A 27,934-nucleotide genomic window follows, 5' to 3' on the forward strand; every position below is an offset into this window, starting at 1 on the left:
CCGTTGTCGCGGCCTCGACAGGTATTAACCTGTCGGCTAGCGAAGTCTGGTGCCGCGAAGAATCACTCCAAGTCCGTTCTTTGAGAAGACAGCCTTTCTTGTTTTCACATCAGCTCATACCAGCAACAAAGGGGCACGAATTGCCAACCCTTCAGCGGCGTGTTCGGTACGCGCTGGTGTTTTTTCATACCGGATTGTATTTATATGTCACCTACTTTTGCCCTTGATACCTTTATTGACAGCCGTTCAAATACATGAGTAAATGGAGCTTTCAATAGCTCCCCGGTACCACACGAAGTACAACCGGTTATACCCAATTGCAACAGTACAAAAATAGGGCCAACCGGCAAAGAGAATTTTGTCCACACGAAGGTGGAGAGAAATTAACGGGAAAGACTTTCTTGCGACCCACCGCCAGGGGGACGAGCCCGGGGGGACCCCTCTTGTCCCCCCTAGGAAAAAGCCGGATAGGGTGGGATGCTGGGAACGGGAACTTGGGCATCGGGTTGGGTTATGGGAAAAGGTTGGGAATGAGGGAAGCAATTTTGCTCCAATCCTTTTGTCTGACTCTCTTCCAAGACTGATTGCTCAGCGAGGGCATCAGACAGTGCAAATTGCCAAATATGCGGTCCCTGCCACGGGTTACCGCTCACCCATAGGGTCCGCTAACTGGGCCCCGACTGTCGGAGACAGGAAGTACCCTATTTAGTGGCGACGGCCGGGTCCCCCACCCCGACCACCAGCTCTGCGGCCGATGCGTACTAACGTCCTCTATCAACTGTCCCGCACAAGGTACTCATGAATAACCAATGAAGCTTTCCACTATACACGGGTACTTGCAACACCTGCTTTTCACGGTCTCCGGACACCGGAAGTTTGTATGCGAACGTTAACTGAAATCCACGTTGGCAAGCCAACAACGTTCGCAAGGCCCCACAGAGGGGAGGGGGGGGGGGGGGGGGCTGTGCGAAGTTTGAAGGTCGCGTTTCCATTAGTTTACCAGGACCCATATTGCCATAAAGGCCATTTTGTGATGTAACAACACCGCCGCCATCTTAAGGGGCTGAGACACTTTGTTGTGCAGAAAAGCCTTGATTTCTGTTTTTATTCTTTGCATTATTGACCTCGGCGTTCTGTAATTGTTTCCGCGCGATGGCTGCCAGCCTGAAACAAGGTCTGCTTGTCTCGACGCACCCTTCCAAGCCAGCTTATCCTCTGTCGACTAATTGCCTCCGGAGGATAAGTCTTGCACGATGATAGACCGTGGCAGAACGGCTTACCGGAGTTTTGCTGACGACAGCTCGCCCCCACCGACGCGAACGGCCACGCCAACAAACACTCGTTTTTCGGGCGAACAACATTGCTCACAAGTGACCTTGCCACGAAGAAGAGTTACTATATTTCGCGCTCATGGTGCGTCATATGCGCTAATTGCACAAATTGGCAGCAACAAACATGAGTCACAAGGGCAACTAGTGAGTCTATATCTCCCTAATGAGCACACTTAATTAGCGCCGCCTTGCGTACTTTTACAAGCAACAGGCATGAAAATCTTGGATATCGCGTGAGTGGGAGCAGCAAGCGACGTTTATTTCCTACGTGGCTACCATGCAGCCATCCGTAAACTCTGTGCAAGGCAGGAATTGCGGGCTAAATATACGTCTCTGGAACGGTTACTGCTGCCGGTTAAAAACATCATAACATTTTTACGTCGAGTGAGAAGAGGAAGCTTTTAGAGGGCAAATATATCGGAACAACCGGTAACTGCAGCAAAAACTGATGATTGATTGATTGATTGATTGATTGTGGGGTTTAACGCGCCGACGCAACGCAGGCGATGAGGCGCGCCGTAGTGGAGGGCTCCGGATTAATTTTGACCACCTGGGGATCTTTATCGTGCGCCGAAATCTCGTACACACGGGCGTTTTTGCTTTTCGCCTCCATCAGAAAAGCGGCCGCCGCGGCCGGGAATCGAACCCGCGACCTCGTGCTCAGCAGCGCAACGCCTTAGCCACTGAGCCACCGCGGCGGGTTGCAGCAAAAACTAGCAGCAAAAACTAGCAGGCCTTGGCGTCCTTCTGAGCAGTATAGCTGCGAAATGCTACAAGTATACATTTTAAGGCGTATGTACATTGGATGCAATAAAAGCTCGAGTTGGGTGAGCTTGCACATAATAGTTGATTGCAACGGCACAAAAAGCCGCAAGCATGATAGTGAAATTTCTGATGCACACTTCACCAGGCAGCCAGGGCACAGCTTAATCAGTGCGCCTTCAGTAGCGCTACCGAAAAACTTCTATAGCTTTGTACGTTTCTGGAATATAGTTTAAGCAGTGTCATTTTTTCAATGATGACTATTTTTAAAGCTATATATATATATATATATATATATATATATATATATATATATATACAGGGTGTCCCAGCTATCATGCACCAAGATTTAAAAAAAAGAGTAAAGGCGTAACTCGAAAGAAACCAGGTGCATAATGTTTGCAGTACTGTGAAGAAGCGGACAGTATTTTTTTCTTTAATGAGACTTAATTAACTAATTGTAATTAATTATCTAACTCGAGAAATACTGTCATAATCATTAAAGTGTCAATGAGGCACTTGTAGGTAACCACGAGGGGCATGTAACTGCGGTATTTTCAGCGATGAACTAATTGCGTACACATTTATTCTGACTGATAAAAGAAACCCGCGAAATATGAAAAATACCACGTGACGGCGCCTCCGCGCGCACCGTAAACCAACGCCCTCAAACAGGCTGCCTCTGAATTAGCCAGAATGAAATAGACAAAAGAAAGAAAGAAGAAATCGCGACCGAGTTTGTTCCTTATCTGCACACGCGTCCCGCGAATCTTGCTGCTGCTACTCCTTCCATGCATGCTATAATCAAGGTGATGCGCTGTCTCTTCGGGCGGGTAACACGCGAAGCAGTTGCTTTCAATCAGCTTTGTTTGGGGACGCTGCCTTACAATGCGCGCGTAAGCGTCGTCACGTGGTATTTTTCATATTTCGCGGGTTTCCTTTATCAGTCAGAATAAATGAGTACGCAATTAGTTCGTCGCTGAAAATAGCGCAGTTAGATGCCCCTCGTGGTTACCTACAAGTGCCTCATTGACACTTTAGTGATTAGGACAGTATTTCTCGAGTTATATAATTGATTACAATTAAGTAATGAAGTCTCATTAACGAAAAAATTACTCTCCGCTTCTTCACAGTACTGCTAACATTATGCACTATGTTTTCTTCGAGTTACGCAATTTCTCTTTTTTTTAAATCTTGGTGCATGATAGCTGGGACACCCTGTATATATATATATATATATATATATATATATATATATATATATATATATATATATATATATATATATATATATATATATATATATATATATATATATCGAATCAGAAAATGGGAAATGAGGTGTTTGGTGCAATAAGACAGAAAATAACGGTTGGCAGTCAAGAAAACCTCGGAAAGCAAAGGGGAGGTTGTAGTGGGTTAGAAACAGATGAAGAATTTTTTGAGTCAGAAAGGAAGTGGTGAAAAAATGCCCGCCGGATGGGATCCGAACCCAAGACCTCCAGAATAACGGTCTGGTGCGATAACTACTACGCTACCGGCGGGGCGGTTTCTCCAGTAATTTTTCGGGTATCTATGTTAAGGTATTTTTTTGTTTCCTGCACTTGGGGGTGGTAGCCAGCGCCACTCGGACTACTCGGGGTGAAGGGCGCCTTCTTTTTAACCCCCGGGCCGTGACTCGAGTGTCTACGACATGTCCAGAGTGGTCGACCAGCGTTGAACCCTCTTAAGCTACCTTTAGCACCAAGACTGCCAGAACAGAGGCCCTCACAAAGCATGTAGCGAATCAGAAAATTAGAAATGAGGGGCTCGGTGAAATAAGACAGAAAATAAGGGTTGCCAGTCAAGAAAACCTCGGAAAGCAAAGGGGAGGTTGTGGTGGGTCATAAAAACAGATGAAGAATTTTTAGTCAGAAAGAAAGTGGTGAAAAAATCCCACCCGGCGGGCATTTTTTCATCACTTTCTTTCTGACTAAAAAATTCTCCATCTGTTTCTATGACCCACCACAACCTCCCATTATTTTCTGTCCTATATATATATATATATATATATATATATATATATTATCTAATGAGCACACTTTCCGTGGTGTGACCAACGGAAAAAAAAAATAGGGGTTCCGTTACGGCTCGGGTTCGGGCAAATGGCAAAAAATGCATTTCGCTTCGATTCAGTTTCGGTTCGACTCAATCACGTACCGAACAGCGATGTGAGAAAACAAATTAGGAGTTTAGGAAGACCATAAAGGAAAAAAAAAGAATGAAGCTCACAATAACACGTGAGACTTCATTCAAGATAGTGAAGCTGTGCGCAGCCTTTACGACCATCACGAATATTTAAGTCCACGATTGCAGCCGCTTTGCTTCTTCTTCGCTGATTCAGCGACCTTGTGAGTGTGAGCTTCCTTCATTTTTTTTTGGAAGTGATAATCATTGGACGCCACCTTGGAGGGGCGTACGCTACGACGTGTTTTTCTCGTTCCGAGCCAGTGTTGTCACGATTACGGCGAACGCTGGAGTTTTCTTTTTTTTTTTGGTCAATCTTAGCGAATATCCCTAAGTGGGTATGCTTGGCTTGCAAACATGCGCCCGGGACGCTGGGCGGTCGCCGCAAGGCCCGCGATCACGTGCGCTCGCTCGGCAATTTCTTGGTATTTTTAACTACGAACACGAACAATTATGATTTGCTAAACGGGTTTATTGTTAAATACAAACAAAAATCCCAAATACTGGTTTGTACCAGTAACAGTGGTACAATTTCAAAGACAATATTAAAAAATTGCGCCAGATATCAGGGGAAACAGACGAAGTAGTGACGATTTACCAGCTACTCTCTCGCCCAGCCCTTATGTCTTCCTTGGGACTAATTTTCCTCGACAGATGGGAGAGGTGTGTCCAGTCGACAATTTCAGTTTTGACAAAAAATTTATATATCGCTCCTGGTGCACAGGAAATAAGATATCTGAAATCCATTGGGAGGAAAAAACTTCACCTTTCTAAAAAAATCCGAAAGCTGGCTCGGGTCACACATGCTTTGAACGAACTACGCGAAACTAGAAACTATTAACTTTGTAAAAAATGTAAGCTATTGCAGCTATCGCTGCAGATATTTTTTCAGTCGAGACATTGCCTACTGCTAAGTGAGGTAAATGATTTTCTTTTGGTTTTCAAAAGGAATTCTTTCGAAAAAATGACAAGCATGACACACTTTCAAAAACGACCCAAATGTCCGTCTATTTTTCTGCATTTAAACAGGTTAGGGAGTTAAATTGTTTAGTATTATTTGTAATCGTTTCTCATTCTTCGTGGCACTTTTACTTCATATGAAAGATAGATTCAATTTAAAAAATGGGCTGCACTGCAGATACGCGTGGCATTTTGCTCTAATTCGAAAACCAATATAAAAAATGTTTATCTTGGATTTTTTTTTCACCTTTCCCAAGTCGACGCCATGCCTCAGAAACATGTTTCCGGATTTGGGTAGTTTAGTACCTACAAAGCCCGAAATATGACCTTGTAGCTGTATTGCGGTGACATACTAGACTGGTTTGTAACAAAATTCTTACGTCTACGCACGGCGAGAAATGGCCGGTGCAAACTTGCCCGCTCTACGCGTCCTGAGAGACTTACGATTATACCAGGCATTTTAATGAGAGGTTTCGTTATGTGAAAGTTCGGACAAAGGAAGGGACGTCTAGTGAAATGTTCCTTTTGATTTTGGGCCTATTGGATGGCGAAAGGCAGCGAAAAAAAATTCAGGGAAGCTTGCACGCACACGCAAGACTTGAATGCGGAGCTATTGTACTATATGTGAGCATTGCCGGACGCATAGTTAAGTTTCGGTATCATTTTTTATTTGCATAGTTGCGGTGCTAGTAATCGTCGTCATATGCACCGAAGAGGTTGTCGTCTTTTTCGCGGCGAGTGGTGGATGCAAAGTCATCTTCAGCATTGTAGACTTCCACCAGCTCGACTGGCCAAACTTGCTCTAAATCGCGCAATGCTTGAACCATAGTGAAGCTGCAGGATTTTGTGATACGTCAGCACTGAACGACAAATCACCACGCTTTTGTACATGTTTGAAATTGTTTATTTACATGTTCCGTCGTTGCTTTGCTCTGTGCTAGTGGTAGTCATCATCATATGCATCGGTATTGTCGTTTTCCTTATGCAAAGCGCTGCATGCGCGGTAGCACGTGATTGACTACAGCGCTGGAGACTTTTTTGCGAAAGCCACTGCGCGAGCCCGGGACTCGGCGTACCGCGAGGCACGCGCTCACGGGCGCTCCGCATATTCTTGGTATTTTTTTTCTGCAACACCGAACTTATGGCCTGTACAACAGCTCGCTGTTAAAAACAATCATACCTTTTTCTCTAGCAGCAATCGGCTACCAGGAGGCAAATTCAACCAAGCTATTATTGTTGGAAGGCTCTTACCAAAGACAACTCTAATTCTAGTGGCGCATTCTTTTCACGACTAACTTGGCCTGCGTCGGGGAGATCGCGACTGTACGAAAGCTTTTAGGGGCGAAGCTCCTTAGGGCGTGGGTCTGTCCATCCTCGACGTATGTATGTAGCCACCTCTAGTTTAGTTCTCGGATTGTTTACTAGATGGCGTGGCTACCTCTAGTTTAGTTATTGGATTGTTTACTAGATGGCGGTACTTGTATATGATGAAAAGATGCGCTTGGATTGTTTACAAGATGGCGTGGCTACCTCTAGTTTAGTTTTTGGATTGTTTACTAGATGGCGGGGAGCGTTGTAATAAAATCCGTTCGCTGTTGGCGCGCGCTCGGAGTCGCCCGATGGATAAGGCTGCAGATGTGCGAGCCCGCGAGGCAGAAGCGCTCCGTGAAGCTGCGCGACGCCGCCGCCAACATCCTGCCGTACGAGAGCGGGAGGCCGAAGCGTGTCGTCTGGCTGCGCGACGACGCCGCCAAGATCCCAGCGTTCGAGAACGAGAGGCCCAAGCGTCACGGCAACGGCGCGAGGACCCTGCCGTACGCGAAGCGGCACGGCTGCGGCGCGAAGAGGATCTCCAAAACGTCAGAGAACGGGAAGCGGCGAGAAAGCGCGCGTATCGGCAGGCAGACCCCGATGCAGTGAGAGCTCGTGAGGCGTCTGCAAAACGCATCAGGCGAGCTCAGCCCCAAGGTGCCGACGCGCGGTTTAAGCGAGACTTTCTAGACGTTACGTTCGGACACAGATTTAGTGGGCGAACTTTCACTGAAGAGTCACGGTTTTACCGATGATTTCCCCTCAGGAGCTTCGCCCACTCATCATCATTCACCCCGGGGATATGCTGTGAATTTTTTTGAGTTAAACGAGGGAAGTCTGGCTAAATTGCTTGTAGCATTAGCATGACGGGGCTAATTTGCAAGATCGGTTCATGATAAGCAAACGTTATCACTGCCAGAAATACTGAAAAATGACAAAAACTACACACACAAAGTCATTTTTTGACGCCCGGCACTGTATGCTGAATTCTTGCTGCTAGCCGTGCGATTCGAACTCGGAATCAAAAGAAAGGTCGGCAGCCGTTCGCTCTTGTACTCTACATACGGTCCTGGATAACACGGCCTTTGTTGATCGCGTAAGAGGCGAAATTGAAGCGCTCAACGCTGCGACCATTGATGGACTTGCGGGGGAGCGCTTCAAACAACTCATCAAAGGTGCAGAAATCACATTTGGGGGTCAGGAGGCGAGAGACAGAAAGGCGAAACTAAGTAGGCTGGCGGAGTGCCTACGTTACCTCGTGGAAGCGGACGAGGATAGGCCGGGGGAATTCTTTGAGGACATTCGCAGCGTCAAAGATGATATCTGATCTGAACTCGAAAAGCGATATTGGGGGCTCTTGTGCGGAGCAGGGAGCAACCAGTAGTGTCCGACGCACAGCTATCGAAACTCTGGTGCTTTCGAGGGCGCAAGGATCGCCCGTAAAACGATTTCCACAAGCACTTGCCGCTCTCACCCGCAACACAGCTCCGGGCATAGATCAGCTTACGAACCAACTCCTAAGAAATCTGGACGACTCTTCCGTTCAAGCCCCAAGAAAATTTTACAACAAACACTGGGAATCCGGCACCCTTCCTGAAGATTGGAAACAGGCCCACGTAGTACTCATCCCGAAGCCGAATAAACCTCCGACCCTAGACAACTTGAGTCTGATATCGCTCACGTCGTGCCTCGGGAAACTTCTCGAGCACATAATTCTGAACCGTCTACAGTCATACTTGGAAGATCGGGAACTTTTTCCTGAAACGACGTTTGGTTTCCGACCGAAACTACCAACCCAAGACATTCTGCTACAACTGAATGAGGACGTCATCCAGCAGGCCTCTCCACACGGCGTTAGGGCAATTTTGACGTTAGATCTGAAAGGAGCCTTTGACAATGTAGCCCATCATACTATCCTCGAAAATCTAATGGAAACAAACTGTGGCGTACGAACGTACAACTTCATCCGATCCTTTCTGACGAACCGACGGCCACAATAGGAATCGGAGATCTCCGCACCGACACCATAAGAACCCCGAACAAAGGCACGCCACAGGCGCCGTACTCTTTCCAATCATATTTAATATAGCCATGATGAAGCTGCCATCGAAACTGCACGAGATTGAAGGCATCCATCATGCTATTTATGCCGATGATATAACGATTTGGACCAACACGGGATCGGATGGCGAGATATAAGAAAAATTGCAAAGCGCCGTACACACAGTGCAGCAATACGCACAAGCGAATGGGCTCCAATGCGCACCGGAGAAATCGGAATTACTTTTAGTTAAACGCCGGCGACGACGGTTCGCATATAAGCAACCCCAGATCAGAGTGAGTTTGGACGGGCAAGAGATTCCCATTGTCGACCGAGCACGCATCCTTGGCTTGCATATACAGAAAAATGGGGAGTGCGGATACACAGTTCAATGAATTACACAATCAGCAGCCCAAATAGTGCGAATGATTGGCCGAATTACCAACAGGCATCGCGGGCTCAAGGAATCAGACGTGACGAGACTTATTCATGCCCTAATTATCAGCCGGATCGTCTACGCAGCTCCGTATCTCCAGCTCAAGAATTGCGAAAAGGAAAAGATTGATACCGTCCTCCGCAGGGCTTACAAACAAGCTCTCGGTCTACCACCCACCACAGCAACTGGCAAGCTCCTCTCCTTAGTCGTCTACAACGTGGTGGAGGAGCATATCCAAGCACACCTTATAAGCCAGCGGGAACGTCTCACGCTCACTCCTACCGGCAGACAAGTACTCCCTCGTCTGGGATATTCCAGCAACGCTGGAGGGCACGCCGCGAAAACGGAGACTTTACGCCTCGAGATCGGAGAGAAACTCAACGTGGCGCCAATACCTCGGAACATGCATTCCAAGCACCATACAGGGAGAAGGTCGGCGAGAGCCAAATATATTCAGTCAAGGTTCGGCAGTCACCCCGATTCGAGGTTCGCGGACGCAGCCAAGTATCCGCATCGGCCAGCGATGGCAATTTCCGTCATCTACCCAGACCTGCAGGAGATAGCTTCGGCCTCCGTCAACACAAGCAGCCCAACAGAGGCAGAAGAGGCAGCTATAGCCATTGCCGTAGTATCCAGCACGTGAGACCGAAAACACGTATGCGTCATCACCGACTCCCAGGCGGCCTGCCGGGGCTATGCAAGGGGCAGGGTCTCTTCTATAGCGCACCGCATTCTCGCCAGCAAGGCCCCAGAACACCTCCCAAGTGTTACAATAGTATGGACTCCCGGACACGACCCTCTTCGTGGCAATCAGTGAGCTAACGCTGTCGCCCGAGCCCATTCCTCCCGGGCGCCACTGGAGGATTATTACCGGGAGCCCATAATGCTCCAATACAAAAAAAATTCTACAGCACCAGCAACTCACCCGACAAGCCTTTCCTCCTCCGCACAAATCCTTAACGAGAGAAGAAGCGACATTCTGGCGTCAACTACAAACAAACACCTGCCCGCACCCAGGAAGACTCCATGCCATGTACCCTACAATTCACCCTTCAAACAAATGCCCTTCTTGCACAACTCAGTATGCCTCCCTTTACCACGTTACGTGGGCCTGCCCCGACATTCCAAACATTCCCCGAATACCCAACCCAACTCTTCAGCAAACTATGAAATGCAAAAAGTTTGCACACATCGGGTGTGGGCTTTCGCTGTTGCGCCGTAGAGCACTCTTGAAGCCTGATTGCTCCAATAAAGTCGCAGAGCTCTAGGGAAGGGCAAAGTCGTTTTATATCCCCTTCAAGCTGCCGAGAATGACATTTCGTTTGGTCAGCTTTCACTACGCTCGCACTTTCAGCAGCAATAGACCGTTGCTACTTTGGTGCTCATTCATTTCCCCTGTTGTTACATAGAGCGTGATAGTGTTCTATTGTTTGGAGGGGAAAGTGCGTGAGCGGGTACGAAGTTGATGGTACGTGAAAGAACAAAAGGGCCTGAATTGCATTGACTGTGCAATATTAACAACGGACTGTCGAACCGTTTCGGCATGAACCGGTAACCGTTATTTCTTTTTTAGGTTCAGTTCCGGTTCGGGTTCAGCGTGCTCAAAAAATAACGGTTCGGGTTCGGGTTCAGTTCCGGCAAAAATACTGGTTCAGTTCCGATTTTCGGTTCGGTTCGGTTCCGGTTCGACACCCTGATATATATATATATATATATATATATATATATATATATATATATATATATATATATATATATATATATATATATAGAGAGAGAGAGAGAGAGAGAGAGAGAAAATGTTGCAAGGGGGAGGGCACGGCAAGGGAAGGGAGAGTTTGTAGAATGGAATCATGGTTGGTGGGCAGTGAAAGAGGGAAAAAAAGGAAAACAATAAATCACAGAGTGCACTGTTTGTAGGCAGCAATATAGCGGCCAAACTGAAACGCCCTTCCGAATACGGTTAAATAATCACCGCTCTCACGCAAAACGTTGCCCTTATTTGCCCCTGTCAAGACATGTGAACGGTCCCGGTGATGCATTTGAACATCTTAAAGCAACAATTTAAGAATCCGCTTTCAAAACCCACCACTACCGCAAGGTTCAGGAATCTTATCTCATTTATAGGTTTGGGTCAGAGACGCTTGGTATTAATGAAAGTTACGGAAAACTAACGTGCTTATACCTCGATTAAAATTGGCGACCTCATAATTTTTATCACATTGTTCATTAATCGTACCCCTACGTTTCCCATCTGAATTCGCAGAAACTCTCCAAATACAGCAGCTTTATTAGCCTAATGCGACTCAACAATGCGATTTGTCGCATTATTGGGAAGGAGGCCGCGTTCCCCCCACCACTTAGAAACGGTTAACCCTTTGTAATCTATGGACCCTACCTATTTCCTGTTCAGTTGCTAGCTCCTGTGCGATGCTATTTTGTGCACTGTATCTATTCTTTCCATCCGCGGGGGACACACCCAAAACACAATCTTCGTTCATGACTGTATGGATTCTTCCGAACCAGTCTCCCCACCCACTGAATACCTGATTGTATACTTTTCTCTTCCTTTTGAAACCGCGATTGTCTAGTCTTCCGCAGTGTCTGAACTTGCAGCCCATGCCAGGTACGTTGCCCTGTCGTGGTGCAACCTTGACAGCTGCCTTGTTAATACGACCCATTTCTCTCTCTCTCTCTCCTTTCTCTATTTTTTTGTTGTTGTTGTTGTAACATAGACATAGCCCGACTGCATGCATACTCTCCGTCCGAAACATCTTCCGCTCCTTCTCACAGTCTCTGCAAATCTATATAAGAAATGTGTTCCGAATGTTTGTGACAGGAAAATCATGTAACTGTCCTCTGATGAAAGCAAGTCCCGTTGCCGCTACATAAGTAAACCTTCTTTGTTATTGTTCTTGCTGTGTATCCGACTCTTTACTTAATATATATATATATATATATTTATATATTTATATATATATATATATATATATATATATATATATATATATATATATATATATATATATATATATATATATATATATATATATATATATATATATATATACATACATATATCTGTGTGTATATGTGCGTTCGCGCGTGTGTGTGTGTGTGTGAGGGGCCCCAAAATTACTTGCTTTCTTTTGATGGGTGCTGCAGCCTAAGCGGCTTGGACGAGCTACAAATGGCTGGCCTCTACCTCGAGGATTTGTGCATCCACGACATGACGCGTGACATTGTGCTTGCTGGATGGCAGCACGGAGCCAACCTAGAAGTCTCCTACAGGGAGGTAAGCAGCGCACCACTTTTCGAGCTAAAAATGGCGCGCTATTGGTATATTTGGAAAGCCACATATCCCAGCTTTGTTTTTGTAACTAAGCCACGCGTCATTTTGACCTGCATGGAAAGGAATCGCGTTGTTTGTGTGTTCTTGTTCATATTTTCGTGTTCGCGTTTCATTCGTTTATGACTGCGCATCTCAAATAGAACGAGTTATCCGTCGTTACCTTCCGTGTCTTGCCGTGTTGACATTTCTATTCTATCTGTAAAATAGCTTATCTCACCAGTCAAAAGAATGGAGCGTCACATTGGTATATTAAGTGGCGGAATGATTAAATACTAGCGCTAGATATTTTCAGTCAGTTGTTGCGTAAGGACAGTAATGCTGGTAAAAACGACGCAAATGCTAGCTGTGGATTCCTTGCTCACGTGGAATAATTTGTTTTCAGTCACCGTTTGCAGTCAGCCAATATTTTATTAAAATAAGCAGAAATCAACGCTCAACCGCGGCTTTAAGGCTGTGATCAGGCTCGCGTATTCGAAATAGCCAGCGCCGATGTGGGCGTTTGAGTGAATGCGTCTCCTTTGTGCCTGATACCAGGCACCACGCCTTTCGAAGGGTGAACTCAACAATATGTTATGTGATTACAAGTTAAAGGGGTGAATTAGCGTTAAACTCAGGAGGCAGTAGTGTTTTCCCGAGGGATTTTACTGCGAAGCAGTATACCTCTAACCAGCCAAAGAAATTTTCGTGTTCAAAACTCCCAGTCTACTTGCTGGCTACACAAACAAGCATCCATGGCTACTACTGGCTGCACAAACAAACTACTGGCACCGCCAGGGATCGAACCTAGGCCCGCATAGAGCAGAGGAGCGAAACTGTCGTATTACCGACTAAGCTACGCCCACACGTGGAAACGGGGGATACAGACAGTGGTTTGGATTCAGCGTCTGGAGAGGGGAAGGGCGCTCTTTGGCGGCGACGCATGAAACAAGAGTGTGGGGAAAGCAGTGCCAGAGATGACGCCAAAGGCGCGCGTGTCGCCCTTCTATTCATTCATCGAAAGACGCTAAAAGTGGCCGCCTGAAACGGCGCGTTCCAAACTGGGCAGTATTAGGCGCCGGAACGTGCGACATAAAATCAAGCAAAAAAAAAAAAAAAAACAGAACTTCCGCTCGGGCTGTTCCAGGCAGAGGGCGCACGAGCACTGCGAAGGCTCGTGCGCAAAATGATAGGGTATGTGTGGTCTGCGGAAAAGAAACAGAAACTATGCGGCACATAGTGTTAGAATGTGAGGGTATCCATCCAAAACTACATGAAGGGAATATTGTGCTTCCAGAAGCCCTAGGATTTAAGGGTATCAGAGAGGAAGTTAACTTCAATAACTTCAAGGCTGTCGAGGGGACGAAAAGAAGATTAGAATGCTGGTGGACGAAAAGCAGAGAGGGGAATATTTCCTAGGACAGTTACCGGCTGTAACAGGGAAAAGAAAGTATTTCGGGCCTAATAAGCTTTAGTGCCTTCCCTAAGCAGCGCTAGTATTAAACCAAGAGTGTAAAACATGGTTATATTAGTCCTTTTTGGTAAGATTACATGTCATCACCCCGCTTCAAAGGGGAAACCAATAGCAATCATCATCATCATCATCGGCGGGAAATTTGAATTGCATTCGAAAAACCTCCATTTAATTCATCAAGAGAGGAGTGAGACAGGGAGGCGAAGAGCGTGATAGGTGGTAGCGGTGAGAGGATGCCAGGTGTGTGAATTCAAGTGACGCCGCATGGGTACTCGTTGAGGGTGTCGTTTACAGCAACGCAGTCCAACCCCCTTCACAGCGTGGAATAGAGCCAATTTTTTTCACTTGCCCGGAACAGCACGCTCACTCCGGAACGGGAGGAGTAGAAAAGCGGCAAGTTGCGCAAGCCGGAAAATCTCCATAGGCCTACCCGAAAACAAAGTAGCGCTCAAACAAACTACATAATAAAAAAGATGGCTGAGTCTTAGCTCAGCTGCCCCTGGATATGCAAAACGAAAGCTTGGCTTGGCCTGGTTAAGTCTTGGTTTCGCTTGTTTAGCCTTTAATTTAGCTGTATTCGTACTATTCGCTAAAAGCCTGCCTTTTCAACGGTGGGGGTCCCGCTTCCGCCCTCCAACTCCCGCTCAACACGTGCGCAACGCTCAGAGATGACGGCCCGGACTTGCTCTCATTCATGGCCAAGCTCGCATGTACGCGGAGAGCCACGTGGTCAGGCGCGAACCAGCTGCGGAGAGTGCATGCGCCGCCGCAGCGGCGGCGGCAGCGGAGAACGCGGCCATCGACTCACGTGAAGCCTTGCCAAGGGCACGGCGCAGCTGCGGTGGAATTTAGGTCAAATTTACCGTGATGGCGAAATCGCTCGACGATATTAGTAAAGCTTTGCTTTAAGAAATTATTTCGCTTGCGATCCCGTTTTAGGTGGATGTATGAAAGCTCCTGGATACTGACAATTTTATAGATAAAAATGTCACAGTAACGCCAGGAAATTCGAAACACGCGGAACTTGTTTTTGCGAACTTCCTTATTCATGTGACCCAATTCTTCGCACGGTATTGTCACTGATTACACTTGCCCCACTCAGTTTTGGGTACCACAGACGGGTAAACATGCGCTTAACGTATCGGCCTTCCTGTCTGCCTCGGGGTCGCAGCAAGAGCGCAAGAGCCGGACGCTGGAAGAGAACCTGGTGAGGCTGGACGCCTGGCGACTGAGGGGGGACGAGTTGCTCTACTCCATGATCCCCAGGTCGGTAGCCGACAGGCTTCGACGCGGCGCCGACCCCGTCAACACGTGCGAGGTGAGAAACAGCCCAGCACGCCTAGGGCTCAAGCGGGAGTAACCCGGCATTTGTGTTGCTATTTTCGAAGTATTGGGAATCATGTAACCGAACTGCAGGCTGCGTGGGTATATGAGCCCATATATGACGCCCAGAAGACGCCATGAAGGGCAGCGTGAGCGGCTGGCGTCGCTTTTCGCGTCTTTAAGAGCCATGAAGAGAAAATACAACTTTGTTTAATTTGAACTTACTAGGATTCAGTATCTCACTCAGCTCCATTACAGCCACAAAAGTTGTTTTTTAGCGAAAAAAAAAAGCAGAAAGTATTTAAAAACTTTGATATTTTGCTCCACAGTGACGTGTTATGAGCAAGAATGACGTGATACGGGCCAACAATAAAACAATTTTCAGTGCGTTAACTGCACGTTAGCATTCAAGTGATGCGGTCAAATGGAACTAGAGGCCACATTACAGACGTCCAGTCATGTGTCGTCGCGACAGGTCATTTAGGCGGCCGCCAATCGCACAAACAAGGTTCCGTGACGTCATGGAAAAGTTGCGAAAAATTGGCTAGGGGGTCGCGACTGCTTCACACGTTTTCTTTAATATCTCAGTTGTTTGTTCAAAGATTGCGATGATATTGGTATCATTGTTATCGGGACTAAGCAGTCTTTCTAGTAAACCCAACTTGTATTTTGTCTTCATGGCTCCTTTAAACGCTGCTCACAGATCAAGGGAGTGTGGAAGCTGCTAGCTTAAGCTAGAAGTTTATTTTAATATGTTTGTAAAAAACGTCCAGGGAGGCAAGGCAGGAGGCCGTGGTCGATAGAAAGCCAATGTATTTGCATTATTTAAATAGAACGGTACTGTGAGCAGCCATCTTATCGAATCTCCTAGTCATCTTCTTCATCGCCCATGTGTCTGTTGAGCTCGGTGCCACCTTTCTCTTCGTCTTCTACAAAAGTTTTAACTTCTTCCCGCCCCAAAAAGTTCATACGAGCGGTCATGGTGCCTAGTCAGTTTGCCGTTCGTGTCCAGCCCATGTCCGATTTTTTTTTTTATTTTCGGCCTTCTCTTTCTTCTGCACTTCGCCTTTCTCCTTACTTTTGGCCTATGTATTTTCATGATCATCAGGCCAGGCGATGAACCACAGGCACATTTTTCAGCGTAGTTCTGTGTCGGCGTAGTCTTCGGAGATTGTTTCACCGAGGTCCGGTGTTTGCACCTAACACCTAGGTTCGAAACATCAATATTCACGTTGTGTGCAGTGAAAACTGCCGTGACACCGCTTCTTGCGTGTTTTCTTGATTTCTGAACCAGGTCAGGGGCCTGGTTAATCGTTGACTTCATCGTGATCGAGGAAGAATTCTTCTTTGACACCTTTACTGACGATGTGCCGTGTTTTACAGTAGCTTTTAGCCCAATGTGAAGTTCTGCGGTCCCTGTTCAATGGCCCGTGCTGTTACGAGCAGCGATATTAACCAACTCGTTTTTTGCTGCCGTTACTTCGTAGAGCTGAAGCTGATGCACTTTTGCCGCCTCGGTCGTAGCTGAAAGCACATCTTGGGGCGTAAGAGTAGTTTCCTTTAATATCTCGGAAAATGTGCTGCGTGAATCGGTGAGTAGGCTGTGTTTACGTCTTGTGCCGTTCGTACCTCCGACGCAAACACACATCTCGGTCACGCGATCAGGCTTGCGTCGTAGTGGCGAATCTCCGTTGTCGTTCGTAGAACTCATCTCAACTGTTTCGCTTAGCCCATCTTCATGTAGCACCACATATGCACCCTCGTGAAGGTCCTTTCGTATAATGTCTGTACGATGCCTTGAGGCCGCAGGGGAGCTCTCAAAGACATCAAGGGCGCAGGCTTCGCTGGTGAAACCTTGCGAAGCCGGGGCAGCGTCCAAGATGTTATCTTCTGGTGCTGATGCGGTTGTCATAGATTTCGGGAACATTAAATGGCCTGAATTTCGTTCCTGCTTTGGCACTTCCGGCATCATGGCGTCTTAAGATCCTAGCGAGAGGTGCACAGGGGTCTCACAAAGAGCCTTCTCATTTGAGTGGCCGCTCATGGAGGTGTAGGGCGTTGTTCGAGCTGGCGATATAGCCGTGGGTGAAAATTCTCGGGGCCGACGGCCTATTATAATACCCATCGATGACGTTGTAGTAGTTAGTTCTCGGCAGGTTACGTTGTCTTCCCCAGGTTTATTACTGTCGCTGGTACTAATCGATCCACCTTCGGGTCAGTATTGCTCTTCTCTCACAACTTTCTTAGGTGGTGCATTCTCCTTTCGTTCCTGGAGTCTTATTTCCAGTGAGGCAATAATTCTGTGCGCTTTTTTCACCGACTCCTGAGCGTCGTCTTGTTGGCCGTCAAGTTTGGCTCCACGGGCCAGAGCTTCCAGCTCGTCGTTGATTCTATCAAGTCGGTCGGTGCTGTGCTGGAGCCTGGCTAATGACACAGCAGCCTCAACGTCTTTGGTTTCTCCTAGAGTGGACGTTATTTCGGCGATCAGCGTCTGATTGTATTCGACAAGGCTTTTCTGAACAAGACTCAGCCGGTTCATCTGCTTGGACGCCTCCTCCTTGCTTCGGGGTGAGCAATGCGGTCGAAAAATTGAATCCCGCTCCATGGCTCACCTCGTCGTGTCGCTTGACGTCCCGGGTTTCACCACGATGTGGAAAACGTGCAGGGAGGCAAGGGAGGAGGCTGTCGTTGATAGAAAGCCAATATATTTACATTATTTACACAGAACCGCTCTGTGATCAGCCACCTTGTCGCCTCTCCTAGTCGTCGTCTTCATCGCCCATGTGTCTGTTGAGCTCGGTACCAGCTTCCTCTCCTTCTTCTACAAAAGTTTCAACAATGTTGTTTAGTTCATATGGATGGCAGACATACCGCATGCTCGAGAAACAGCAAAACCGAACAGTTGCAGCGTTCAGAGTATCAGGAGTGGATGTTGCAAATGGTGCTAGCGTTTTTATGCCCCTACGTACCTTTGTTAGGTCTTGAGTGATGTGCATACTGTTATAAAAAAATCAGACGCAGACAACAAGACGGCAACTCTGATCGCAATTGGGGGTCTTCGACATTGCAAGTAAAGTAGGTCAAAGAAACTTGTATCAGAACGCCAAATCTGCGTAGTTCGGGTGGTGACCCGAACGGGTTTGGAATGGGGGGAGTTGTTTCATCAATAATACAAAAACGTGAGTAGAAAAAATATACCGAAGCGAATAGTAGAAAACTGCAATCGCAGAATTTTTTATTTTTTTTTTAAATAAATAAATGAATAAACACGAATAAGTGCTCGTATATTGATTTATATATCTTACCTTGGTCATTTTGGTCTCTAAATTGCTCGTGACAATGGGCGAAAGTTTGCTGAAAGGCCACGGTCGTGTATACGAAACAAACGGTGCACAGGTGTCTCGCGGCATGAGTGTTCACACATTATAAATGAAAGAATTTGTTTCACGTTATCATAAAGGACAAAACAAAAACGCGTGCGTGGCGCATGTGAAGAACCTCAGGTGGTAAAGTCCGTAGCATTTCACTGTATACGGTAAGCCCTAGCATCTTTGTTCACTGTCGAGCTGTTACAGCTTAGCGCGTAATAGCCCAATTTCATTTCCAGCGGTTTTTACCGCTTCGGGCAGAGACCAACCACTACAAAATGGGTTCCTGCAATTCCTGCAATTTAAAAAAAAATGTGTTTTACGAGCCATTTTCTTTGTGTGTTTTTTTACATGCGCTATGAAGCGCGGCGCAGCGGGGTTGCGGATTAATTGAGACCACCTGGGCATCCTTCTTATGCGTCGAAATCTTGATTGCCTGGAATATTCTTCTTTACTGCCATCCCAAAAGCGGCCGCTTTGGCCCGAATCGCATCCTTGTCCTCGATCTCGGCAGCACAAGGCCTTAGTAACTCAGCCACTGCGACGGGTGTAAAATTAGGGCTAGATAATGTGAAATTTGTGGTTAGCTGGTAGCTGGAATGAATATTTGTCACGATGCTTAACTACAGTCATTCCAGAAAACTGAGCGTAATGGAGTTTTATATCATGAGCGTTTCGTTACGCCTTGATGTGTTGTGCTTATTTTATATAGCTCCTTTTCGAAACGTTAAAACAGGAACAAACTCGTAGCAAAATACTATCCCTAACATTACGTTAAACAATACCCAAAAGAAGAGTGCTTTGATGGCTAAACAGTGTTTTAGCAGATACATTGGACAAACGCATCACTGCGCTCTCTTACCCGTCGACTGTGGCATATGAAACCCACCTACGCTAGTAATAGCGAGGCATTGCGTATGCAAATTCGCACCCCATATGCCCTAAAGTGTTGACAAGAACTTTACTGAAAATAGGCAGATAAATTTTCTTGAACCGTCATATTAGATGGTAGGCAGATTCACAGAAAAAAAAAACGCAACAAGATGGGAGTTTACACTAAACGATGATTTCTAGATGGTTCCGCTACGCATGCATGAGTTTGCGTTCGGTCTAGATATTAAATATTTTGGTTGTAATCAAACATCTCATATTCCCTGATTGGAGCCCCACGAATAGAAACATTCCTGGGTCGGCAAAGCTGCTCAGTTGGTTGCACCCCTATAAACACACGGATATTTGTGATTCTTTCCTGAACCAGAGCTTCGACAGCGTGACTGTGCTGTTCAGTGAGCTGGTGAACTTTCCGGCGGCCTGTCGACACTTGAGCCCCATGCAAGTCGTCAGTTGGGTGAACGCAACATTTTCCCTCTTCGACCTCATCACCGATCGCTACCACGTCTTCAAGGTACGCATTTATTTTAGCACAGGACAAGGTGCATATCTGGCTCGCAGCAAGACTTTGCCGGTACACTGGTATTGCCGGCATTATCATGTCCTTTCCTCAATTAACCGGGCCTGATCCGGCGCGGATCCTCGGGGCTCATCCGCTAATCTCCGCATTAACCCGCAGTCAATAAAAACAGAGAAAAGGAATTCAAATGCGGCTTCAGAACAAAGTTGCGACGTTAAGCGAAGATGAATATACCGTAGAAGCCCTGAATGTTAACGTGACTAGGATACTCATCGAATCAGCTGTAACTGTAAAAGGGAAAGAGCAAAAAAAAAAAAAAACGAATCTCATAAACTACAACGAATATGCTAACGAATCTGGGAAACCAAGGACATAAGTGTACCGTTAGTAGGAGTAGAATGTATGCACTCAGAATCTTAAAAGGCAATGTAACAAACAATATGGACGGTACATATTGAAAATAGCCGAACAATTATGTACAATTTTTTACGCATGCGACCCTGGTTCCGAAATAAGTTCTGAAGAAACTGACCTCGTTGGGCAAGTTTTGTGCATTACCAAGGATGAAGTGAAAAAAAAACTTAAATTAAATGAAAAAGAGGCAGAGCCCCAGCTGATGACGAAACAGCAGCAAAGCTATTGCACTATGCGATAGAAGAGTTCGCGGAATTGCTCTCGCATTGCATTAGGACTTTGAGGGTGCTGAAGAAATGAAAGAATGCGGACCTTATTTTAATTCATAGGGTGGGTGAGATCTGAGGTGTTAAAAATTGCAGGCCAATCAGCCTAGTCTCAGTTCTGTACAAGTTACTGATTTAATCGAACCAGTGGCATGCTACACTTTCAACAGCCGAGGAAACAAGCTTAGTTTATGAAGGGCTTTTGAACAATTGATTATATGCATGCAATCAATCGAGTAATTAAATATAGCTAAATATCACATCGCGCTATCCATGACATTCGTAGAGTATGAAAACGTTTTTGACTCAATGGCCACAACTAAGATGTTTGAAGCATGAAAAAATTATGAAATAAAAAAGACTTACGTACTCGGCCGTGTTATAAGCAGTTTGCTGAAGGGAGAATTTCGTCCCAAGTCTTGTCGCTTAGACAACAAGTCGTCTAAGCTTTGTGAAGGCGTTCACAAAGCTTCCATCAGGCTATTGGTTTGAGAGTGATAGACAGTACTTTTCGGGCGAGTTCTTTGCGTTGATCAGAGGACATCTTGCATAAATCAAGCTGTGAAAGGGAGTAGCTGGGTCCGTTATAACACCGGTGGTCGCGCCATGTCGGAAGACGATGTTGTGAAGAACGAATGTGGGCACCCGTGGAGAAGTTGCTCGTGGAATGACCTTCACCTCAGCGTACACATATATACTAAGTCTAATAATACGTTCCCCGATGACGACGTCGGGAATGGAGCAAGTAGTTTCATTCCACTTTGTCGAGATCAGGCTGATCTAGCGTACGCAGAAGTCCTGCAGGTTTGGCAGGGGTTGCCTTCGGGCACTGGCAATCCCGACAGGACCTTTCACTCTAAGGTAACCCGGCGGTTCAGCCTCACCGCAGTGCGCTCGACTGACAAATACATGCATCTATCAGTAAAATTGTTGGGAATGGCGATGTCGAGCATCTGATTTGACTCAAAAGTTTGCTGTAGCTGCGGCACCGCGCAATGCACACCTGACGTTATTCCTTGTGTAGTGCTCCAGCGCAGGTCACATATTTGGGTCAAATTGTATGCACTTTGCTATGGTTCGCCGAATCAGCTTTGTCGGTGGAATGAATGGGTCGCTCGAGGGCATTGTTGTGAAGTTTAAACACGAGATTGCTTTTGAGTGTACATACTGTTGTTTTTATGCTAGTAGTTTCGACAAGTAATATCTCTGATGGATCTTATAGCAAGTGTTTGAGTGACTCTGAAGTACGCAGTGGTCGGCTCATAATGGCAGGCATGTAAAGCTGCCATTCGAAGCGCTTACGGAATGAGGAGAATAATTTTTTCCCACTGTGGTCGCAAGTTCTTCTGTAAAGTACATTGTTCCGTAGACAGTACGAAGTTATTGCCCGAAAAAAAGCGCGTGTTTCCGTGGAATTGTTACCCCAAATGTTCTCGATGAGCGGTAGCACCCCACATCCGCCAGATAATAGGCCGCCATATCGGTAGTGTGCACGGTCTCGACGGCTCGGTCAGATGGCTAGATCGGAACAGGTGCTAGTGACAAGCAATCGGCGTCACTGTTTCCTGTCCGATTTGCACACAGCCGTTCTGCCGTACTGTTGAAGCCAAAGCTACATTGACCAAGTCTCCCGGAGGGGTCCTTGAGATTGGTGAGCAAGCGAAAGGACGGATGGCCGCTGACTGCCCTGAATGGTCTGCCGGAGAAGTACGGGCGAAATTTACTTTATAGGCCAGATGACTGGTAGGCATTATTTACCAATAATTGCATAGTTGCTTTCAGATTTGGAAAGAGGGAGGCCAGCGTATGCTACTTATTTTTCTGCACTGTCCTGCCACTGCACACGGATGGCACCAATGCCCCCCCCCCAACCATCAGTACGTATTTCTGTCATCGAAAACGGCCTGAACTGGTGCAGTTTACAAGCACCTAAGCAGTGTGCCAAACGCCTCTTGTTGCTTTTTACTTCACACGAAGGCTACGCTGTCAAGCTTTCGTGGATCGCCTGAGGTGCCTCGCTATGGGAAAGCCGCCCACAAAGCACCGGATGTACACACTAAGTCCTCAGAAGACTCGTACAGCCCTCTCATCAGTTATTCGAGGAGATGAGGCTACGGCAATCTTTTTTTTTTCAGCTTCTGGGAATGCACCGTGAGTATTCTCAACCTGACTGATAACTTTCAGTTCTCAGCTGTTCGGGTGACATTTGTCTTGCTTGATAGTGAAACTTTCCTCAAAAACCTCATCTATAAGGTCTTTTGCCGTGGCAGGCGTTTTTCAAATGAACTGGAGAACACAACCACGTCATCAAAGTACACCAAGCACGTCTGGCGTTTCATTCCGGCAAGAACGATTCCCGTCATGCACTAGAGCGTAGCTGCCGAAAGCACAGACCGAAAGGGAGGACCAAAATTCGTAGAGGGCGTCGGTAAATTCGTAGAGCTCATCGTGTATCACAAATTGCCGTCTTCTCGCGGTCTTGGTCGCAACTTCATTTGCAGAAGCCAAACTCCAGACTCAACGAAGAGAAAAAACTTTTCGCCTCTGAAGTGGGACGCCGTGTCTGCACCAAGAGTTTCAAACTATGAAACTCTATGGCCTGCATAGTGGAGGAACTCCCGGATGGCAGCGGCCGAGTGCCGGCGCATGCGTGCGCGCTATATCTAACTAGAAACTTCTAAAGTAATAAAGAAAGCTGGGCGAGTTGGTAAGGGTTCATGGTGAAACGAATGCGCGAAGAAACAACGACAACCAGCAGAAGCGATTACAACGGGACCGAGCGCTACTATCAACGAAGCTTTTATTGAAAAAACACGAACATAACCACCAGCATAACCAAAACCTGACCTAGAGACGCGCGAAATCGTGGAGACCCGCCGCGGTGGCTCAGTGGCTAAGGCGTTGCGCTGCTGAGCACGAGGTCGTTGGTTCGATTCCCGGCCGCGGCGGCCGCTTTTCTGATGGAGGCAAAAAGCAAAAACGCCCGTCTGTACGATATTTCGGCGCACGTTAAAGACCCCAGGTGGTCAAAATTAATCCGGAGCCCTCCACTACGGCGCGCCTCATCGCCTGCGTTGCGCCGGCGCGTTAAACCCTACAATCAATCAAGCCAAATCGTGGAGGCAGCTCACAATGCGAAAATGGGTGATGAGTGCGTAAGTGCCCCCTCCGTATCTCTGTATAGTCTTGAAGTAGATTATCTGGATGTTACCTAACAAAAGGGGTTCGCTTGTGTCTGGCCCAAGTGATGCAGCATCTTATTTTGTGTCTTTTCTTCATGTATTTATGTTCCTGTTTTTTCAATACAAGTTTAGTTGATAGTAGCGCTCCGTCCCGTTGTAATCGTTCCTTCTGGTTGTCGTTGTTTCTTCGCGCTTTCGTTTCACCAAAACTAGAATTTTCTAGTTCACTGTAGCCCCGCTTCCCCGTGCTGGCCAACCTATCGGCGGGGCGCCGTGTGTGAGCAGTGGGGGAGTGCACCGTTAGCGACTAGCGCCAGCGCAAGTGTGGAAAAGGTTGACAACTCTTTGCTCGCGTGGCGAGTCGATTGCTATTCCCTTTGGGGTTGGGGCATATCCGAGCTTACGCACCTATAATGGATCTCAAACAGATCTTCCCTTATTCCTTATCGATGTTTATTTTACAGAAAATTGATGCATCAGTGCTATCGTTTTCGTCGCTTAAACCCGTGTTTCACAGTTGTTTGCTACGTAAACCACCATTAATGCTAATAGGGATCATCCATTAATGCAAAAAAGTACAACCTGAAGATATCGTATGCAACTAATCTGAACTGTAATTTCGTACTCCGATAATCACCCTGTACATCGTGACAGAGAATGTCCGGAAGTGTCGTAAGTGGTCGTACGACAAGGTACAAGGTGGTCGTACAAGCTACAATGAAAAGGTTGTACAAGATGGTCGTAAGTGGTACATCCTTATATAAAGCGCGATTTTACAGGGGGGGGGGGGGAATTGTGCAACAAATAATTTCACAAGTACCATGCATGTCCTGAGACATTCCAATCAACATTTCTTCCATACTTTTTTCTACATACAATGCGTAACATAGGAATCGACAATTTTCGTATTGATAAGATGAGGTTCAAAGATGATAAAGCTTTACTCGTACATTAAAGATTCCAGAGTATCCCTATGCATATTCTTTCGAAATAATAACATTAAAGTGTTTATTTTTGCTAGGGTGTTGTTATGGTGAGGATTACCCTCTCTAATAATTTTCTCGCATCATGATGTAGACGCGCGCCATTTCTATCATACGATGCGTTTCTGTGCCACAAGTTCAAACTACGTGCCTTAGACCGCCAGCTTGCGCCATCTAGCTAATCACCAGCCAGGCAGCACCCAAACTCGGGCATACTTCCGTATTTCTATGCATCAGGGTGAAAATAGAGGCTATAGACCTTTTTCTACCACGAGGGTCGTGTTCCATTTCCTTGTGTTTTATTTCTCTTCTTGCTCTTGGCATCATAGCGTTCACATTAAAGTTCCTCGATTGATGTGCTCCTCGTAGCGTGGGCGTAGCTTAGGGATTAGATCACCTGCTCATCACTGCACGCCTTGGGTTCGATTCCCTTCGTCGCCACAGTTGTTAAGTCAAATGACCCGATACGTGTGCGGCAGGTATCGGTGCCGGCGCCACCTCCAATGGGACTGGCCACGTGCTTTCCGGACACAGCTTCTGTGGGAACGGGCTCGGTGCGTGCTTTCTCCGGAGTAGCCTAACTCCAAATTAGTTTTTTCGCGTTAATAGAGTGTGTGTAGAAGGTGAAGCTGAAAAAGGTGGAACGATTCGTGACTCTAGCGGGATACAACAGGACAGTGACTCGGGGGAAGGGCCACAAAGGTTCCGCGAGTGAGGCTGACGTATTTCCGGGCTCTTGCTACAATTGCTAAGGTGCGCAGCTACGGGAACTCGGTGCGCTATCCAGTGGTAATATTTTCACTCAGACGAGCAAGCAGTTTTTCCTGGTTTTGGGAAACTATATTTGGACTGTTCATTTTTTCTAGTAATTTATTTTCAATGCGCTTCTATTGCCATGAAAGGATGGAAGAATTTCGTTTGCGTTGTTAGCTCAGTTTTGTTGCGAATACAACTGCTTATCGTCGGCGGTGCTGTAGAGCGAAAAAAAAAAAAAGGAAACGGTGTTTTGCAGGCACATCGAGATGAGTTGTAGAGTACACACTAGGTGGCCTGTGAGGAGTCAGTAACGTTAAAACTGCTCCACAAAGCGAAGTGCCCGAAGCTGAGCATGTACGCCGGAGATCCTCACATACCCAGGGCTACATGGACTAAAAATTTAGACTTACGGGCTGTCGAGAAAAATAGTTATCTCTATAGTAATCACCACGATATGCTTCATCATCCGCTTTCAATGCATGGGGGCAGCCTGTTATTACCCTTTAAACAACGCGGCTATCCTGGAGAGGGCGGCATGTCACCAGACGCAGGATTTGAGGCGTGATTTATAGGCCTGCGAAATAAATATACCATGTAGTCAACAGTACATTGCGGCTGATTTTGTGCGTGTGCGTGCGTGTTTGGGTGCGTGCGTAGGTGTGTGCGTGCGTGCGTGGGTGCGTGCGTGCGTGCGCGCACGCTTTAGCTGCTCCTGGGGGAAATTTTTCGATGCACGCCACCATCAGTCAAAACAGAAATAAACAAGCACGTGAGCTTTTTTTTTTTTTTGGCATAGTCTATTGAATACTTTTGCCGCCAGGGAATGCATGCGTTCGTTCAAATTGAAAAAAAAAAATTGTAATATTCTGGCGCCGACAGGAACCGACTCGGCGCGTGTTGGTTAGAAGGTACCGAGGATGTGCTGATCAGTACGTATAACAGCTAGAATTCGTGATTTGCTGTAAAATAATTCTGGATGTTTCAAGGCGCGCTGCTCGAGCGTGTACAAAGGATAGGAGCAAGTGTATCGGAACCCTCGCTGGTAAAGGCATTTTCAAAACTTGATCGTGCAGCCCATTACTCATGGAGAACTCGCCAGCACTCGTGGAAAACTCCTGAACCTAGGATTGATTAATCTTTGTCATACAACACCTGTCGTAAGGACATTAAAAAATGGATAAGTAAAACCGTCGTACCTCGGCTCTGCACTTCAGGTATAGAGGAATACGTTTAGTTTGTAAATGGGAATGAAGATAATAAGTTATAAATTTACAATTGCTGAAACAAAGGAGAATTCTGGTTGATATTTCTGATTTCAAAACTGTTTTTTTTTTTTTTTTCACTTCACAAGTTGGCAAACAGCTTGGGAACCTGTTTATGTGAAGTTTCGTCTTGTATACCAATCTTGGGTTTTGGTGGAGGGAGTGGTAAATAGACTAACTCGTTTCTAAGTATACTTTACGGATTTTCGATGAAAACAAGCCTGGCAGAACTGAGATTCAGAGCTGTGAGAGAGTCGCGAAGTCTGATTCTAGCAATGAAAACAAAAACTATCGAGGCACTCTGCTCAATTCTGCCCTCGCGTACGCAGGTGGAGACTGTCGGTCAGGTGTACATGCTCGTGAGTGGAGCACCCGAGCGGCGAGAAGATCACGCTGAGCAGGTTTCTGCGGCAGCACTGGAAATGCTCTTCGCCTTCCAGGGAAAACGACAGCCCTTTGACGAGCAGGGCACTTTCCTCAGAATGGGTACGTTGGCGAAATATATTGCCGATTCGCACAGACGGCATGCTCGCCTCTATACCCCACGCCCAACAGCAAGTCATGCGAACGGCTTGCCCTTACTTATCTAACTTCTGAAACATTGCTCATCGCTTCATTCCTGAAAAGCTTGGGACAGGGACACCATGGCGCAGGCTTTTTAAAACAAGGATTAGGCGTGACTTAGCGTTACACCATCTAATATTTGGACCTTACAAATGCAGCGCTGCCTGGCGAATGCAACCAGAAGGATAGGCGCCTAGAATGCTTGCTTACGTACATGCGCCACTCCAGTGCAAAATACGTTGAGATTTTTTGTATGCGTACATGTATTTATAACTTACACGTAGTTTTGCAAGTCGTGCACATGACTAAAGCTTTGAAACACAAGATCGGCGTGCGAAAAGCGTGGTGTGTGTTTCTGTCGGGGTGAGCGCAGCTTTCAGCGCGTCAGAAACGCTGGTGGGTGCCTTCCTCGGGTGAGGTTGGTATAAATGTGGGTAGTGCGTCAAGTTGGCTTCTACCTTTTACTGAGCATTTTACGGGTTGCGGGAGGAGGAGCCAAAAAGAATGACATCGAACGGGTACATTTTAAATTATTT

General features: G+C 46.6%; 1 protein-coding gene across 1 annotated transcript in view; it reads left to right on the plus strand.

Annotated features, from left to right (window-relative positions):
* Window positions 1-27,934, plus strand: part of LOC144147686 (soluble guanylate cyclase 88E-like) — a 134,411-nt gene that overhangs the window by 78,239 nt on the left and 28,238 nt on the right. The window contains exons 6-9 of the mRNA XM_077679578.1: window positions 12,233-12,362; window positions 15,041-15,187; window positions 19,819-19,965; window positions 27,164-27,320. Of these exons, the coding sequence (XP_077535704.1) occupies window positions 12,233-12,362; window positions 15,041-15,187; window positions 19,819-19,965; window positions 27,164-27,320 (581 nt within the window). The remainder of the gene's footprint in view (window positions 1-12,232; window positions 12,363-15,040; window positions 15,188-19,818; window positions 19,966-27,163; window positions 27,321-27,934) is intronic.

Source organism: Haemaphysalis longicornis, unplaced genomic scaffold (assembly GCF_048455015.1).
Source record: "Haemaphysalis longicornis isolate Haplotype H1 unplaced genomic scaffold, Haemaphysalis longicornis Haplotype H1 scaffold_1, whole genome shotgun sequence".
In the NCBI taxonomy this organism is placed as follows: domain Eukaryota; kingdom Metazoa; phylum Arthropoda; class Arachnida; order Ixodida; family Ixodidae; genus Haemaphysalis; species Haemaphysalis longicornis.